The 17,294-nt window shown below is 44.8% G+C and overlaps 1 protein-coding gene across 1 annotated transcript in view; it reads right to left on the bottom strand.

Annotated features, from left to right (window-relative positions):
- The window catches only part of LOC111141120 (ADP ribosylation factor like GTPase 15), a 402,680-nt gene extending 386,299 nt beyond the window's left edge, over positions 1-16,381 (bottom strand). Inside the window, exon 1 of the mRNA XM_022493466.1 lies at positions 16,216-16,381. Coding sequence (XP_022349174.1) covers positions 16,216-16,263 — 48 coding nt within the window. The 5' untranslated portion in view covers positions 16,264-16,381. The remainder of the gene's footprint in view (positions 1-16,215) is intronic.
- Between the last annotated feature and the right edge of the window lie 913 nt (positions 16,382-17,294).

Here is a 17,294-nt window from a genome sequence, read left to right as displayed (position 1 = left end):
TACCATTCTCTGTGCAGCCTCTTGGCCCAATCACCTACTTTGCAGCCGTCCCATGTTCCTGTGCCAGGCTCTGGCAACAATGAGGCCCACAACCCAGCCCTGCACCATGACACACCATGCTTGGTCGGGTGAAAGATCCAGGAACTAAGGCCTGAGGTGGGGCGGGGCAGGCCCATTAGCACCTCTGAGCCAAAGCACAATGGATACCTTAACCAGGCAAGGAGCTGGATTTCTGCCACACTGATCCCCTAGGCCAGGCATCCCTACAGCGTTCCGTGTATGCCTTCCGTCTAAGGCAGCGCCAAGAGCAGCCCTGGAAGGAGCCTCAATTCAGTTTTGGTAGTCAAAGGCTGGGAGAAGACGACTTAAATGAGACTAGGAGGGAAAAGGGGGACTTACCAACCAAGTCCTAGCTCTGATCATTTTAAATAGGTAGAAGTGGGGGTGGGGGGGGTGGGACAGGATCATGCAGGCCATTTCAGCTTTACGAACACATCCAGATTACCATGCAATGGTTCCAGAACACTGCGCGCCAGACTACCTCCCAGGCTGCCCTAGCAGAATGGCCCCAAGCAGTTCTGCCTTCAGAAAAACTGGCCCCACAAGCTGCCTATGACCAGCTTTCGCCAGCTTCAACAGTTTCTGGACTCAGCACTTCAAACCACCAGTTCCCTGCCCTGGGAGTCTGGTGCCAGCCGGGACCCCGACCCTGGGAGCCCCTCTGTGGCTTGTGCCAGGGCAACCAAGTCCCCCAAGAGTCCAGTCTCCTCCCTCTCTAGGGACCAGGACACCCTTGGAAGCTCAACTCCTCTTAGCAGAAAAGTATAGGCAGAAGATGTAAAGATCTGAGATGTGGGTTTATTTATCTGAACTAAGACCCTCCCCACCCCATAGCACTACCAACTTGGACTTAACCTTCTCCCAAACACCTAACTAAAGAACTGCTAGATCAAATTCTTTTGGGGAAAGCACCCACCTGACTCCATCTTTCACATTACAGTTACCCTGACCTCACATTGCTCGGTGCTTCCTCTCCAACAAGCCCGCCTCACACGAGTCCCCCTCCCCAGCCTTTCCAGAGAGCCCTCTGGCAGGGTGTATGTCCCCAAGTAAGTTGATTAACTTTTCCAAGTCTCAGTTTTTACATCTGAAAAATGGATCTGATACTAGTTATCTACTTCACAGGGCCCTTAGAAAGTGCCGGCCAACCTTGAAGGCATTCTGCTAAGTGAAGCAAGTCAGAGAAAAACTCTGACAGGACCTCGAGGCACAAACCAGCGCACAGATAGAACAGAATGGTAGTTGCCTGAGGCAGTTTGGAGAGTGGCAAAAATGGGTGAAATGAGTCAAAAACTATAAACTTTTAGTTACAAAATTAAAAAGTCCTAGGGATGAATGTACAGCATGGTGACTTTAGTGAAAGATACTGCATTGCATATTTGATGGTAGATCTACGAAGTTACAAGGAAAAAAAACTGTCACTATGAATGGTGAAGGATATTAACTCAATTCATTGTGGTGTTCATTCTGCAATCTATACAAACATCGAATCATTGTGTTGTACACCTCAGTTATACCTCACTTAAATACCTTCATTGTTGATATTGGCAGGTATTTTCTGCTCTGACGATGAGCAAGAGGAAGCATCAGAGAGGCGATCTGGCACTGTTCTGGAGTACATGTATTATTTCAGTGACTCCTCACCAAACCCAAGGGGGGTTAAGAGTAATTCTCCCCCACCTCGCAGAGGAATAAAGCACTGAGCAGTCACTTGCCAAAGATACAGTGAAGGTGAAGCAGGGCAGCTTACCCCGGCAGGTGGAGGGTAGGTGAACCACGAAACCCCTCCACACCCAGAAGCGCTTTGTGAAGTATCCCATCCAACCTCAATTCCCTTGAGATCTTCGAGGCTCTCCAGACCATTCCTATTCCTCTCGAGACTCAGGAAAAGGAAGGGCACCTGAGTAGCTCAAGCATCTGACTCTTGGTTTTGGCTCAGGTCATGATCTCAGGGTCTGGAGATCTAGACCGGTGTCAGGCTCCACACTCAGCAGAAGGACTGCTTCTTTCCCTCTCCCTCCGCCCCTCCGCACCCCCCCCCCACACACACTCATGGTCCTTTTCTCTAGGATAAATCTTAAGGGTTGGGGGGGAGACAAAGGACAAGGAGTTCTAATACCCAGTGCTCTCAACCTCTCCTTCTCAAGGACACTGACTGACCTTCGCCTCATTCACTGAGGATATCTGAACCTGGCTCAGCCTCTTGCTTGGAGTCCTGCCATGGTCCTAGCAGCTTTGCCATCCACGAGCATGCTCCATCCAATGCCTTGGCTGTATTTCTTCTTCTCCTAACCTCCCATCTTTTCCATTGCCAACCGTGGCCACACTAGAGCTTCCCCTCAGAGAACAGCTCTACCTCTGCGATCTTAAGTTCAAATACCCTTCAGTCTAACCACACTGAACTCTCCTTCCCTCCAGTTTTCTTAACACTCCCGAGGACGCCTAATACTCAACCTCATCAAGACCACCAGTCCCTTGTGCATCCTTTACCTTGTTTACTCTTCCAACAAGTCAGCTCACAGTCTGTCGCCTCAACCATGGTCCTGCCATTGTCCTAAATGTCTGGAAGAAAAAAAAATTCACAACCCCACCAGATTCAGGCCACTGTTCAGTCATGGCTCCTGAACTTCACACCACACAGCAACCGACACTTCCAGTTCCCCGGTCATTACTCACCGTCGCTCTTTAGCTTCAAGCCCACTCAGCCAAGCCCATACTCCACCACATTTCAGTCACCATCAGCTACGGGACCTCCTAGTCTACTTCATCAGCATTTATCCATCTTCAGTTTGGCCCCATGTAAAGAGGAAAGGTGCCCCTCACTGTTCCCGGCCCCTCCAGCTCTGGCTCCTTCTTCTTCCCCTTCATGGAGCAATTCCCTGACAGATGTCACTGCAGCAGCGTCAACACCTCACCTCCTACCAGGCCTGAGCGCACCCTGGCCCACCCAAGTCAACGCAGACTCAAATCCAGTGGCCACTTTTCCGTCTTTATTTTCATGATCTCTGGGCAACATTTAACACAACTGGCCACTTCCTCATTCTGAAAGATCTCCCTTCTCAGCCTGCTTGACTCCATACTCCCTGGGGTTTTCTTCCCAATCTTTCACTTCTCTCTCAGCCTCTGTTTCTGGCTCTTTTCCTTTTTTCCAAACCCACAAAAACTCCTTGCCTACTATATGCCTGCATGAACCGAGGGGCTGGGCTTCCTGGGGATTCTTCTCTTCCTACTCTGCATGACCATCCCAGAGGGCAGGCTCATTCATGGCGTCAGGTATCATCTAAGTGGTGAAGACTGGGAGTGGAGACATTAGCCCGACCGGAGTTCAAGTTCTAACTCCCCCACACCACAGCCAGGACACTCCATTTCTCTAGACCATAGTTTTCTAATCTCGAAGATAACAGTAATGAAGAATACATGAGAAACACTTAACACTGTGGCTCCCACATGATAATATAATAGTCTATGGCAAGGAACAACAAAGGCACCTACTGTTTTTTACTTCATCTCCAGGAGTCCTCTCTGAGCTCCCACCAACCTACATGAAACCTCAACTCGGATTTTGCACAAGCAGCAAAAACTCAGCAACACCAAGATTAAATTCCTTAATCTCTTTTCTCTATCATGCCATTCCTTCAAGGGTGATCTACCCCAGTACATGACCCCACGAGCCACCCCAAAACTTATGGTGGTTTTAAAAGATGCCCACAAATTCTTCGACTTCCTCCTACCAAGAGGTGGTATCCATCTCCTGCCCTGGACCCTGAGCTCACCCGCGGGACTGCCCTGATGAACAAGATACAGTCCACGTGGCGCCACGAGGCTGCTGAGGCTCAGTCAGAAAAGACTGGCAGCTTCCGCCAGTTTCCTTTGGCACATTCACAGTGAGACTTCCACCTGAACGTGAGAAGTACAATCCCTCCGATGCAGCATGGAGACAGACCATGCAGAGAGATGCCCCCAGGAGTTCACACTCTTCAAGCCCCCAGCTGTTTGGCTGTTCCCAACCCCAAATACAAGACAAGTGTATGAAGAAGACTTGAGATGAGCCCAGTCACCATTTGACTGTAGCTTCCTGAGGGATCCTGAGCGAGACCAGCCTAGCTGGCCCTAATTTACCTCCAGATTCATGAGTCAACGAGTTCTTGTGCACGGCCACTCTTTGAAGGTGATTCGTTAACACGACAGAGAACCAGAATAATGCTCAAGCCAAAAATCTAAGGATTCCCTAAAATCGTTGTTCTCGCCTCCTGCATCCAATTGCGGAATTGAAGCAATTCTTTAAAGCATCTACTTCTTTTTTTTTTTTTTTAAAGATTTTATTTATTTATTTGACAGAGAGAGATCACAAGTAGACAGAGAGGCAGGCAGAGAGAGAGAGAGAGGGAAGCAGGCTCCCCGCTGAGCAGAGAGCCCGATGTGGGACTCGATCCCAGGACCCTGAGATCATGACCCGAGCCGAAGGCAGCGGCTTAACCCACTGAGCCACCCAGGCGCCCTAAAGCATCTACTTCTGCATATCGGTCCTATTCCTGACTGGTGGTGAATACCATCACTCCATTCCTGAACCAGGAAAACCACTCCCTGTCTTCTTGCTCCCATCTGGCCTCCCTTCCCCATCCCTCACAGGGCAGCCGATCAGCCCAAGGCAGTCCAGGCAAACTTCGGAGGGTCCCATGACGTGACCCTCGCTGGGCTGTGCAGCTCCAAGCACATCCACTGCTCTTGACTCTGCTCCAGGCACACCGAGTCCTGGGAGGTCCTTGAAGTGTGGGGTTCACTTACCCCTGAGTCTCTGCACAAGCTGTTCCTTCTGCCTGGCTCTGCCTGTCACTGGGCCAACTCAAGTCCAACACTACAGATTAAAAAGGACTCCTCTTGGAAGCTCTCTTGGGTCCTCAAGTCTACGTTAAGTTTCCTCTCAGACACTCCCTCAGTAACCTTTACCTCCCTCTAAATGGAATGCGCCACTCCAAGATGTAACTGCCTATTTTTCATCTCTCAGAGTGTAAGTTCCCTGACAATAGGCCAATGGCTCACTCACTTGTATCTCCCTAGAGCCAGGACCACATCAGAACCTAAAAGGATCATAAAAATTAGAGTTGTTTCAGTGAATGACTGATAAATTATATCAAGGCAACTCCATCACTTAAGAAATAAAACTGGAAGAATGCAAGACAGCTAGCTCTTCCCGAAAGTATACAAAAAGGACTAAAATTTTTTTGAAATGAAATGAACACTTGAGATTACCTAATTAATCCCATCTTTTTACAAATGAAGAAACAAGTTAATGAGACTGATGGGCTTGCCCAAACCTCCACACCTGGTTGGTGGCAAAGACAGGAACAAAAATCAGGTCAATTAACTCCCATGGTATCACTGTGACATGTCCGAATCTGAGTAAACCACACAGCTGAATAGCACAGGAATTTCAGAATATGGCCAGTAAGTTCTCAAGATTAGGAGTCTGTTTTATAATCCTCTTGTATTATATTATTCTCATGCCTGAACATACAGAGTAGCTTTGGGCAACTTTCAATTTCTTTGGAGTACACACCCATCAGAATGGGTAGTGAGAAGGACTGACAATACAAGTAGTATTGGTGAGGATATGAAATAAGTGTAACTCTTACACTGGGAGAGGTCCAATTGGTTGGTACAGCTGCTTCGGAAAAATGTTGGCCAGTATTTAGTAAACTTGAACATACATGTACCCAGTGAGCCTGAAATTCCATTCTAACCAACGGAAGTTAGTATCTCTACCAAAAATATGCACTAGAAAGTCTGTAGCAGATTCCAAATATCCTCAAAGTGAAAACAGCCTAAATGCCCAACAACAGAATGGATGGACAAGTAATGATATATTCATAATTACACTGCAACAAAAAAGAACAAATTACTGATTCATACAGTGTGGATGAATTACACAAGCATGCTGAGTGAAAGAAATCCTAAGCATATCTGTGATTCCATTTATGGGACATTCGAAATCAGGCAAACCTAATCTAGTTCAGTACTACCCGGGAAGGGACAGAGAGAGACTTCTGGAGTGTTGGAAAGGTTTTACATCTCCGTTTTGGGGGTGATAACACGATACAGGTACATATAAACTTAGCTGTACTTTTAAGACTTGAAGTACAACTTCAAGTGCACAATTAAAATTGAGTGAACGAAAAATCAAAAAAGATAGGTGCACATCAGCTTTATAGAACCTTATGTTCAATGTAATACAATATAATCTCATTCAACCCTCAAAAGAGCCCTTAAGTTTTATAAGTATTATTTACTAGTCATGGTTGAGTTCAAAAAAATCTCTGAATCAGAAGAGAAAGAAAGAGGGAATAAAAAATGATAGTTTAAAAAAAATCAACTTTAACATTTCTTTTTGGAACTTTTCTTTTTATAGAACAGACCCAAAAGCGTGTTTTATCCAAGGTCAAGGACAACTTTAATGTCCAGCTCTTAAAAGGTACATGAAAGGATGTGTTCCTACATGATGTTTAGTTAACTCCACAAAGATTGTACACTGCCAGTTTTGAAGAGGAAAAAAATCCCTAAGGTGTCACTGACGCAGGGCAGGAGACAGGGGAAATCAAGGACATAGAGAGACTCACTTTGTCTACACTTCTATTGATACCATTATATTGAGTCATATGGACTCATACCAATCAGTACAGAAAAATCTAATGTGATTTTTTAAGTACAGTTTACTATGTTTTTATCAGTGCTAATCATCACAGCAACCTCTGATGCCGTCTCAATTTAGCACAAGAGAAAATTGTGATTGAGAGTGATTTGTCTTAGACCAGGTTCCCAGGATTTGACATTTTAGAAATAAGTGCATTCTAAATATATATATACCTTCATCCAAATGAACTTGAGGACTAATACAGGTATGTCATGTTTTTATTCTGCTAGATAAAAACATTCTGAGAGAGACACTATCATTCACTATCATTTCAGAGTAGACCATATAATCTAACATGTACAAAAAGTTGCAATATTTTAAGTCTCTAAATGTATGATTACTTTGCAACGCTTTCCTGATTTTTCCATTTTGCTATGGACAGATATTTGGACAACACCTTAGATCACACAGGTAATAGGTGGAATACCCAGGAATCAAATACAGAACGTCAAAGTTCTTTTTCTTCTCTGCAGCAATAGTAGGTACAGATTAAGATCACGGACATGTCACCAACCCTTATGACAACCAAGGCAGCTGTGAGGACTCTGCTCTGCCTAACCCTCGGTTTCCTCAAGAACAAGATATGAATAAATACTCCAATACCACTCAGGGTTGGCGAAAGGGCTAAAGGAACAGCAGAATCCCATATTAAGCACTTCCTGCAGAATCAGAGAACAAATTCTCAAGGGTTAATCAGCAGCAGCACAAACTTTATTATGTAACTTTGACTTAAACACTGGCTGATTCTATGAAGCACCGTTTAAGTGCATTACTAATATTAATTCATTTAATATCAAAAGCTTTAAAATGCAGGTACCTTTGGACCCTACAACTCTACTTCTAGAATTTGATCATAAAGCAGAAACACCCCAAATGATTAGAAACACTATGCAATAATCCCTCTTTTAGAGATTCACCGTGTAATCTGCATATTAAAGGCTGTACAATATAGAAACTTGTTTTACTTTGATCCAATTTTTAAAGTTACTTGGCACGGGAATTGCTTTTTGTAACAAGACTCATTTAAGTACCAGAGAACTACCACTCTTGGGGCGCCTGGGTGGCTGAGTCTCTAAGTGTCTGCCTTCGGCTCAGGTCATGATCCCAGGGTCCTGGGATCAAGCCCCGCATCCTGCTCTCTACTCCACGGGGAGCCTGCTTCTCCCTCTCCCACTCCCCCTATTTGTGTTCCCTCTCTCGTGGTGTCTCTATCAAATAAATAAATAAAATCTTTAAAAAAAAAAAAAAAAGAATTACCACTCCTTATAATACACTAGCATAAAACATCCAGAATTTATGCAGAAGAGTCATTTCAGTGTTATTTATAACAGCCAAAATTGGAATAGAAAATACTCAATGGAAAGGTGATTAGTTAAAAAAAAATTATGGTTTGTCAGTATATAATGCAGGAAACTAATGAAGAGAAACTTAAATTTTAAGTATTCATACAAGTAAAAAAGCAGGTTATGAAACTATCTTCATTACGATGAAAATGTTAACTGGTTCTTTCTGGGTTACTGATTACAATTTCCCCCCCACGGTGCTTTCCAAATTTCCTTTTACTTTAATAATATGTTACCAAAATAATCTGGCCTTTCACTGGCAAGAATAGGTATATATATGCAGAGATGTTAATAGGATTACAAAATGCTTGTTATCAACTGTAAGACAGGAAGCATTAATACTGAAATGCAAATGAAATTTCATTTATAGGACTCACTGTGTAGTACTAACAAGTAAACATCTACAAAGCATGCCTCAAAACCAACACCTATGTTCTTCTGAGCTGCTCACAAAATGCAAATAAGATCTACATATAAAAGTGTAAATGGTATTATCTAAACAAAAAACAAAAAACAAGTATCTATGGATATATATGAGTAACATTTATTGATCTCAAAAACAGGAAATTTTCAAGAAGGGTGGCAGGTTACAATTTCTGTAAAATTATATTTAATCTATTGTTAGTATATTCTTCATACATACATGCAAATGTAAAAATGCAAAAACAATGCATGAGAATGACACCCACTAACTTCAGTACAGAGAAGGGGGAGCAGCAGGCTTTAGCTCTAGCCTTAAAGGTTGTTTTTTTTTTTAAAGCAGTTTTGAGCTAAAATGGTAAGATGTTAACAACTGTCCATCAGAGAGGTAGGTAGGTACACAGAAGTAGGTTTTATTATTTTCTGTACTTTTCTGAATATTAAAAATAAAACTTTGAAAGAGCTATATATTTTTTTAAAGATTTTATTTATTTATTTGACAGACAGAGATCACAAGCAGACAGAGAGGCAGGCAGAGAGAGAGGAGGAAACAGGCTCCCCACTGAGCAGAGAGCCCGACGCGGGGCTCGATCCCAGGACCCTGAGATCATGACGCAAGCCGAAGGCAGCGGCTTAACCCACTGAGCCACTCAGACGCCCCTGAAAGAGCTGTATTTTGTTGTAGCTCCTGACTCCATGATTAGGAACCGGTACAGTCCTTCGGTGCCTCAATCAGTGGCCCTGGGTGGTCATCCACTTCTCCAAGAGTAAGGCCAGGGAAGCAGCTACCCTGCTGGAAAAACACCCAAGAATCCCTCTCGAGGAGAGAGGGACACAATTCCGTGAGATAATTCCTCAACCCCGAGAAGCAGTCCAGAGGTCAGACCAGTGCCCAGCAAATCTAGGTACAAAGGAACCTGATAAATGAGACTGACCGGCAAATCCAACTTTTCAAATGGGTCCTCCCAAAACCATGTAGGTGTGTTTGGCTATAAGCCAAAAAGCAGAGCACCAATGTTTATGCAAAAAAGAGTGGAGAAAAGTAGTTACACAAATGAAAGCAAAATTCCTGAGTCAGCAGCTCACCTGAAGGCACAAAGCCACGCCACTGCCCCCAGCAGGAACTGGGCTGTCCCTACACTCCTGCCAGGGCTTCTCCCAAGAAGCCACAGGACAGCAATCAAGAGACCTGTCAGTTCCCAGTATTGGGTCTGTGATTCATGCTGCCCCTCTCACGTCCTCTCAGCTATCACCAGGTAGCCAGCACCACACTTTTCCAGGCACAGGCTTGGAATTCACCGAGCTGGGTTCACCCTCTAGCCCCCACACTCCATCTCACTGAACCTCAAGTTCCCTCTTTTCTAAGGCCGCGTTTTGTAAGTCGGTAGTCTCTGGTTACCAGGACAGATGGGAGGACGAAGTTAGGTGAGAGGAGTAAGACAATTTGCACCATACTTGGTACACAGTCCCCTCGGATCCTGGTGATGGTGATCAAGGTGGTCAGGGTCCCTGCCCTGATCTGATGAAGGAAACAGACTCCAAGGACAGCCATCACCCTGGGGCCATTCAAGGGCTATCCACATCTTTATGTCAGCACTAGAAGTCAGAACTGGCTACATAATTTGTGAGGCCCAGGGCAAAATGAAAATGTTTTGCAAAGCATCAAAGATTCAGAGGATGGTCGAGCCCAGAGCATTAAACCAAATGTAAGGTCCTTCAAAGCCTGGTCTCCCACAGTCACGTGCCCCTGAAGGCAGCCCTACTGGAAGTAAATGCGCTCACTCACTCACTCTGTAGACACTGGAAATGAAGGTCAACAAGAGCTCAGCTTTCTAGACTCACCCAAACACTGGAAGCATTCGGGCAGATGCGGGGGTGGGGGTATGGGGTGGGGATGGGGAACTACAGCATAACTAAAGGGGGCTGTAGACCTGAAAATAAATAATTCAATTTGTGAGAAGTTATCAAGAGGAAACTGCTGTTTCCTTGTTCTCTGCCATGCACTTACCAGAACTTCCCTAAAAGTCTTTCCTTCTTCCCAGTCTAGCTCAGAAACGAATTATTTATAGTGAGTATCAGGGGAGTGTGCCCAACTGAAATCCATAGGCAACACTGCCAGGGGCCTCGTGTCTGCTGGGACAGCCTCACTTCCCAGGCAGCACGTGGCAAGGGAGCACAGCAGGCCTCAGACAATCGGCCAACTAGGTCCTCAGTCTCAGTGACCTCTTCAGAAAAGAACTGGAACTTGTGACAGGCAAGAGGGTGCCCCTGCAGTGACAGTAGGACAGAGTGGCCGAGAAATCCATTTGTGGTCACTTGATGAATCATTAGATGGTGACGGTCAGTGACCTCAGTGACCAGAGTCAGTACATTGTGGGACAAGAATCTCAGGACACAACGCAGTTGTTCATATTCAGCCTTCTCCTTAACAGTCATTTAGCAAAGCCAAGTTCTTGAGAACAAGGGAACCCTGGTCAGCCTCCTCAAGACCCCTGGTTTGGTTTGGTTTTTTCCCTTTTACCCTTTACTTAAGCAGCCGCACAGTAATTACATGAAATACATTGTAAAAATTTCAATGGTCTCCCAACAGCTTCAACACCAGGCTGAAGGAAGTCTACAAACCCAACTCTATTCCTTAGCTTGTGTGAACTTGGGGAAAGGACACCACCTTTCTGAGCCCTGTTTTAATGCCATTACGCGGGAAAGCATTTACGAAGTTATCTGGCACACAGTAAGCGCTCTATAAGTGAACTCATGCTTCACTCCCTCCACCCCCAGCATGCCAACAAGCACATGGCTTAGGCTCCCAGAGACCGTGAATCGTTCCTCCTGTGGGACTTTTCTTAGGACTCCCACTTCCAGACTTCTAAGACTGCAGCAACAGAAGCTGGAGAAACAGAGCAAATGCCTCCAAGTCGGAGGTCCTGCTTAATGGTACAGATGTTCTTCAAATTTTTTTGCCGTTCCAAGTCCAGATGGTAGATCTATCCTTGCATTAATCTTATGATTCAAAGAATATTTACATACAGTTAAGAATAAAACTTGTTTGGCCTCTATGTTATAGTCAATTTGACCACAGTCAGAACATACAATTTATAATGTTCAATTCAGGGTTAAACACACACTTCAAATTTAACCAAGCACCAAATAAAATCCAAATGTGCCTTTACTCCTCTTTTCAAATAGGCACATTAACAACTTACTAGTACCTACAGGCTCTATTGTTCGAAGCGGATCATGAGTTTCTGTTCTTGATCAGTTGGTTTTTATTCTGTAGATGGTGATATACTTGTGCTGACTTTCTCATCCAATCTTCTCCCCTGACACCCTAGTCTTTATAATGGCAGGTACAGCCTTGGACCAAGAAACTAGGCCAGGTTCACCAATCTATATGGGAAATCTAAAACGCTGGCCTTAAATTCTAAACACAGTATACAAATGCAATGATCATGAGTTGACAATTAGCATCCAAGACTCATCAACCATTTTTCAGTTGCCACATTTTCAACTCTAACTCTGCATTTTAGTTCACAATAAAACAAAAACATGTAAAACAAGAAACCTACCAGAAAGCCAGGGAGCACATCAGAAGCTACCTTCTCTCTGATGCACCTTTGGCATCCTGTCCTGCCATGGACTCCCCTAGAGCCACATGCCTGGCTGTCCTACCGCTAAGGGGACCTCAGCCGGGAGCACATTCTCCCAGGACTTTCAGGGCCATACACAAAGCAGGGAGTTCCATGAATATTTGCTGAATGGATGAAAATATCAATATGTGATAATATTAAAATATCAAGGGTCTTATGACATCCTACTTGCTGATTACTACTCCAAATCTTTCCATATACTAGCACTAGTTTAAAAATTAGCCCAATATGGACATTTGGGAGGGTATGTGCTATAGTGAATGCTGTGAAATGTGTAAACCTGGCGATTCACAGACCTGTACCCCTGGGGATAAAAATACATTATATGTTTATAAAAAAATTTAAGAATTAAAAAAAAAAAAAAAAAAAAGCCCAGCATTTACCAGTAAGAAATTATTAAGGTCTTAAGAATAAGCGATGTAATCACAATACAATAACATTCTATATGGGGGGGGCGGGGAGAGAGGTGCTGTTTATAAATCCCTTTCTTTCCCTCCATGATCTCATTTAATTATCATAAGCAGAATGCATTTTTCTGTTTTGATGGCAGAAGGGGGGGAAAGGTAAAATTCTAACCAGTCAACAAGAGCTAGGACAGAAAGAAAATATGAAACTGAATCTAGAAGTTGATCTTGTCCAACCCACCAGGAAAACCTGGTAGATGTGTTTCTCTTTCGTTACAACTAGATTTTCTCCTACCTTACTCCCTCGCTAGTTCTACCTGTCAAGAGATAGTAAGATGCCAGTACTGCCTGTTGGAACAATACCAAATCTTTATCCACAGACCAGATAGGTATGACCATGGCCTTTCAAGTCCAATGTGAAGGTGGAGAAAAGGTGTGTGGCCTTCTAAGCCAATTTCCTTAACCAGAAAACATGAGGTTTTTTTTTTTTGTTTTTTTTTTGTTTTTTTTTTTTAAGATTTTATTTTATTTTATTTGACAGATAGAGATCACAAGTAGGCAGAGAGGCAGGCAGAGAGAGAGAGAGGAGGAAGCAAGCTCCCTGCCGAGCAGAGAGCCCGATGCGGGGCTCGATCCCAGGACCCTGGGATCATGACCTGAGCAGAAGGCAGAGGCTTTAATCCACTGAGCCACCCAGGCGCCCCAAAACATGAGGTTTTTATATTTAAATTGTCACCCAGGCCAAACAAAGTATCTTGATAATCTTGAAGTGTAAAGGATACATTCTGCATTCCCCAGAACAAAACACCTAATCCAAACAGATTTTATCTTGTCTCAGTTTAGAAGCTGGTGAAAAAAGCAGGGCTGTCCCTCCATCTCAGTGATTCAATTCAACAAATACTGGCACTGGGTGATATTTATTTAGAATTAGCAAATTACCACTATATCCCTGAACTGAATTAAAAAACCCCATCTTGAATATTACAGCATGATCCCTGTCCCTTACCTTACTGGTCACCTCTAATTGAGAACATTTCTTTTTAAGAAAATCAACAACAACCTCAAAGATCAGTCAGCTACATCACCTGCTTCAATACCCACAGTACTATTATAAGCTATTAAAATAGCACCTACCTTTCTCCCATTTCTCTTCCTTTCTAATCTCGAAGTAAAAAAAGGTTAAGTGATGACATTCCATCCAAAGAACAATGGACAATACATACACAGAGCTCCCTCTTCCAGCTTCCAACAGCAGCAACAAGAAAAGTCAAGCACCGATTAAAAAAGAAAAGCTAGCATACACTACTATTCTTGTCAAGTGGACACGGAGCTGTAGTCCACAAGCCCAGCAAAACCTGAAGAGCCAATCTTGTCAAGGAAGGAGCATTTTTTTCTGGAAGTCAAAGAACTTGAGAATTGATTTTAAAAATAAAATGCCAGATGCAGTCAATGGAATTGATTTTTTTCCAGAAATTGTTTTTTAATAGACCCCATATAAAGATTATATATAAGCAAATGAGTCAATTTGAAAGACAAGAAGAGCGGAATGTGTGGCACGTCATTTTCTGAGTTGATAAGAAGTAAACACAAAAGCATGACTCTGAAGAGTTGTATCTTTTAACTGAAACTGGACTGAAAAATTGGACTTCATGTTTAAGGATTGTCTTAAATGTTTTCATAGGAGATGCTTGGCATACTCATACAAACTGACTTATTTCCTTTAAGTTTTTATTTAACAGCTTCACTGCAGTTGTGATTTTTTAAGCTTGAAATTACAAAATGCTATGTTTTAGTACCAGTGCAATAGGGTGTGTGGGGGCGTGGCACGTGAAACCAAAAGGCTGTGTCAAATTTGGGGCCCACTGATTTTAACACAAGCCTGTTAGTAAACTGCCAAACAAATTAATCTGCTTTTTCGGTACCCTGAAGCCCCACTAACAAATCATTCACCACCTTTAGATAATCCACCTAGAAATTAACCTGAGTAATCACCAATTTTCAATCCCCGAACCCCAAATGGTTTGGTGGTTCTGACACCTTGGTTTTGTGATGCTATTTGTAAACTTAAAACTCATCCACTAAAGAAATAACAATGATCAGAACCACCAGACTTCCTTTTTAGGAACTACTTAAGTATATAAAATTAGCTTTTAGTAGTACAGGTAATGTCATCCTTTCCTATTTGGAATTATTCTCAACAAACTTTGGCTTTGAGTGGATTACAAAACAAAACCATAGTATTGTATTTTACCTGGCAAGCTACAAAATAATCAGTTACTTGATTTAGAAAATCTAAAACACTTGGCAACTCTTAACCTACAGGGCACTCTGAATTTTAAAGGACACGCATAATCAGATAACCTCTTTAACTGGCTCCAGGTGTGGGTGGATAATGTCCCTTTATCACAAAGATAACTGACGTCAACAAATGAACAAAACAGAATTTGAACTCAATTTTTTTCTCTCTGCTCCATTCACAAGGTCGTGCGTTAACATCAATCACCACCCTTCCCCACAAGACAAAAACAAGCCATTAAGCTTTAGGGGAAACATTTCCTTCACGTAAACTAGAGTTAAGTCCAAAGACAAGAAAACCGTACAAAACCCGTCCTTATCCAGCATTTCTCCATCATGAAAGCTTCACAGTCTTTCTTAGAAGAGCATGAAGTTTAATTCCTAGAAGGCAATGGCAAATCTCTGCCAGGGCAATCTATAGTAAAATCGACTGCATGTGTCCAACAAGATCACAGAAGGGTCAATGTTTTTAGCCAGCTACTGCAACTCTACGTAACTGCGGTCTGAGCTAACAAGGTAAACCTGGTAATTGTATAGGATCGAACACAGCCAATGTCAGTGAGGTTCCCCTTGAACACACACATGCAGCTCCGGGGAAAGAGAATTTCTGGAACAATACAGGATGCTTGCATAATTCCACAAAAACACGAGTGCATTATTAAAATACTGCTCAGCCCCAGCATTGTGCTGACACTTCCCACCTAAACTTCTCAGCACAAGCCCGGCCTAAAAACAGCTAGGATCCAGGGTAAAAGCCACATGCACCCACAAGAGGTACAGTGGGACAATGCCTGCCCTACCCAGTCCCGACCAGGCTGCGATGTAGTTTAGTCCCGTCTACTTTACGGTAATGTGCTTTTAAACCCTCGCCACGACCGAGGTCATAGCTTTAGAGATCTAATAACAACCAAATGACCGGGGCTGCCGGGCACTTAGTAAGCCATTCTGGTTATGGCTCTTTAATAGTACCTGGAGTTCTGCTAAAGAGACAGCACAAAACTCCTGCCTCCCCGGAAAGAAAGTCCTTTTCGGGGAGCGCAGAGGGAAGCAAAGAACCTGATCGCGGGCAGAGGACGCCCCGCCGCCGCGGCCCCCATCTCTCCGGCACCCCCAGCACGCCCCTCTCCCCGCAGCGGGGTGACCGGGGCCGCACCTTTACCTGTCAGCTCCACCACCCCCTCCGCCCTGCCGGCCGCCCCTCGAAGTCCCAGCACAGCTCCAGAGCAGGCTGCAGGAGAAAGAACCCCAAAGGCATCCCATCCCAAAGAAAGCTAGCAAAAAGGCTGTTCCTCCAGGCGGAGGGACATCGGGCACGTCGGGTTCCGAGAGACGACACTCCACCCCTGTCCCTCACCTACCAGATAATCCATGTACAGAAACGCCTCAGTTATCCGGAGATCAGACATCCGGCAGCCTAAAGCATCCGGAACGGCTCCGAACCCGGAAAAAAAAGCAGCTTCTCTGGCTGCGAGCGAGCAGCCCCTGAAAAAGCCAGCAACAACGAAAATAGCCGAGAGCAGCCGAACAGCCGAAGATTACACAAGGGGCGCGGCGATTGGCCGGGCGGGCGGGCAGAAGGAAAGGAGAGCGCTCATTGGCTGCGGTGCCTATAAAAGGCAGGCCACGGCGGGTGGCAGGAGAGAAGCGCGGGAGCGGCAAGGGCGCTGGTTCCTGTGAGCCGGGCGGAGGGCGGGGGCTGGGGCTGCGCAGGCGGAAGAGCGAGCCGGGAAGAGCGAACAATCTGCCGGTGCTGCAACTGCCCGAGCTCTGCGTGCTCCCGTAGCCGCCTCTTCGGGCGGAGCGGAGCAGAACTGTGCTCCAGTGCAGGAGAGCCGTAGTGTCCCCTCCCGCCCTCAATAGGAAGCGAGCCCTGAAGCGGGAGGCGTGGTGGCCACCGACACCTAACGCCGGTCTCCCGAGTGATTTTCTGCGGGCTCCGCGGCCTCTAGGCAGCACTGAGGGGGCGCCTAAGGAATGTACTCTCCACAGGCGGGCCTGTGACGGGGTAGCTCCAACCCCCCACCTTGAGGATGTGAATCTTCGAAGCGGACAGCTCCAGCCCGATGTCCCTCAGGGTACACAGAAGCTTAGGACACAGCCAGGGGTAACCCACGGGGCTCCCTTAGAACACCAGGTTACCCTCAGATTTCATTGTCCACCACGTGAAAGGAAAGAAAAAAAGAAAGTTGAGGGACAAGGTAGACCTCAAACACCGGAAAGAAGCTGTCAGGTCTTCACAGGCTTGGCGTCCAATTACACTGAGCACAAGTCCATCATCGCTAAAGAAAATGAGCGATGGAACAAGCAGCTGTCTGGCCATGTAATGTACTATCGTGACCCGCTATCCTGGTTAAGAGGTAAGAGTATAAGCAGGTGCATTTGAGGTTTGTGCATTTCCTGGTAAATAACTGGGGGAGGGTCTGAATCAGTCAAGAAG

This window comes from Enhydra lutris, unplaced genomic scaffold (genome assembly GCF_002288905.1).
Source record: "Enhydra lutris kenyoni isolate GAN:26980312 unplaced genomic scaffold, ASM228890v2 scaffoldscaffold5, whole genome shotgun sequence".
Lineage (NCBI taxonomy): Eukaryota > Metazoa > Chordata > Mammalia > Carnivora > Mustelidae > Enhydra > Enhydra lutris.
This window is presented reverse-complemented; position numbering and strand designations above follow the sequence as displayed.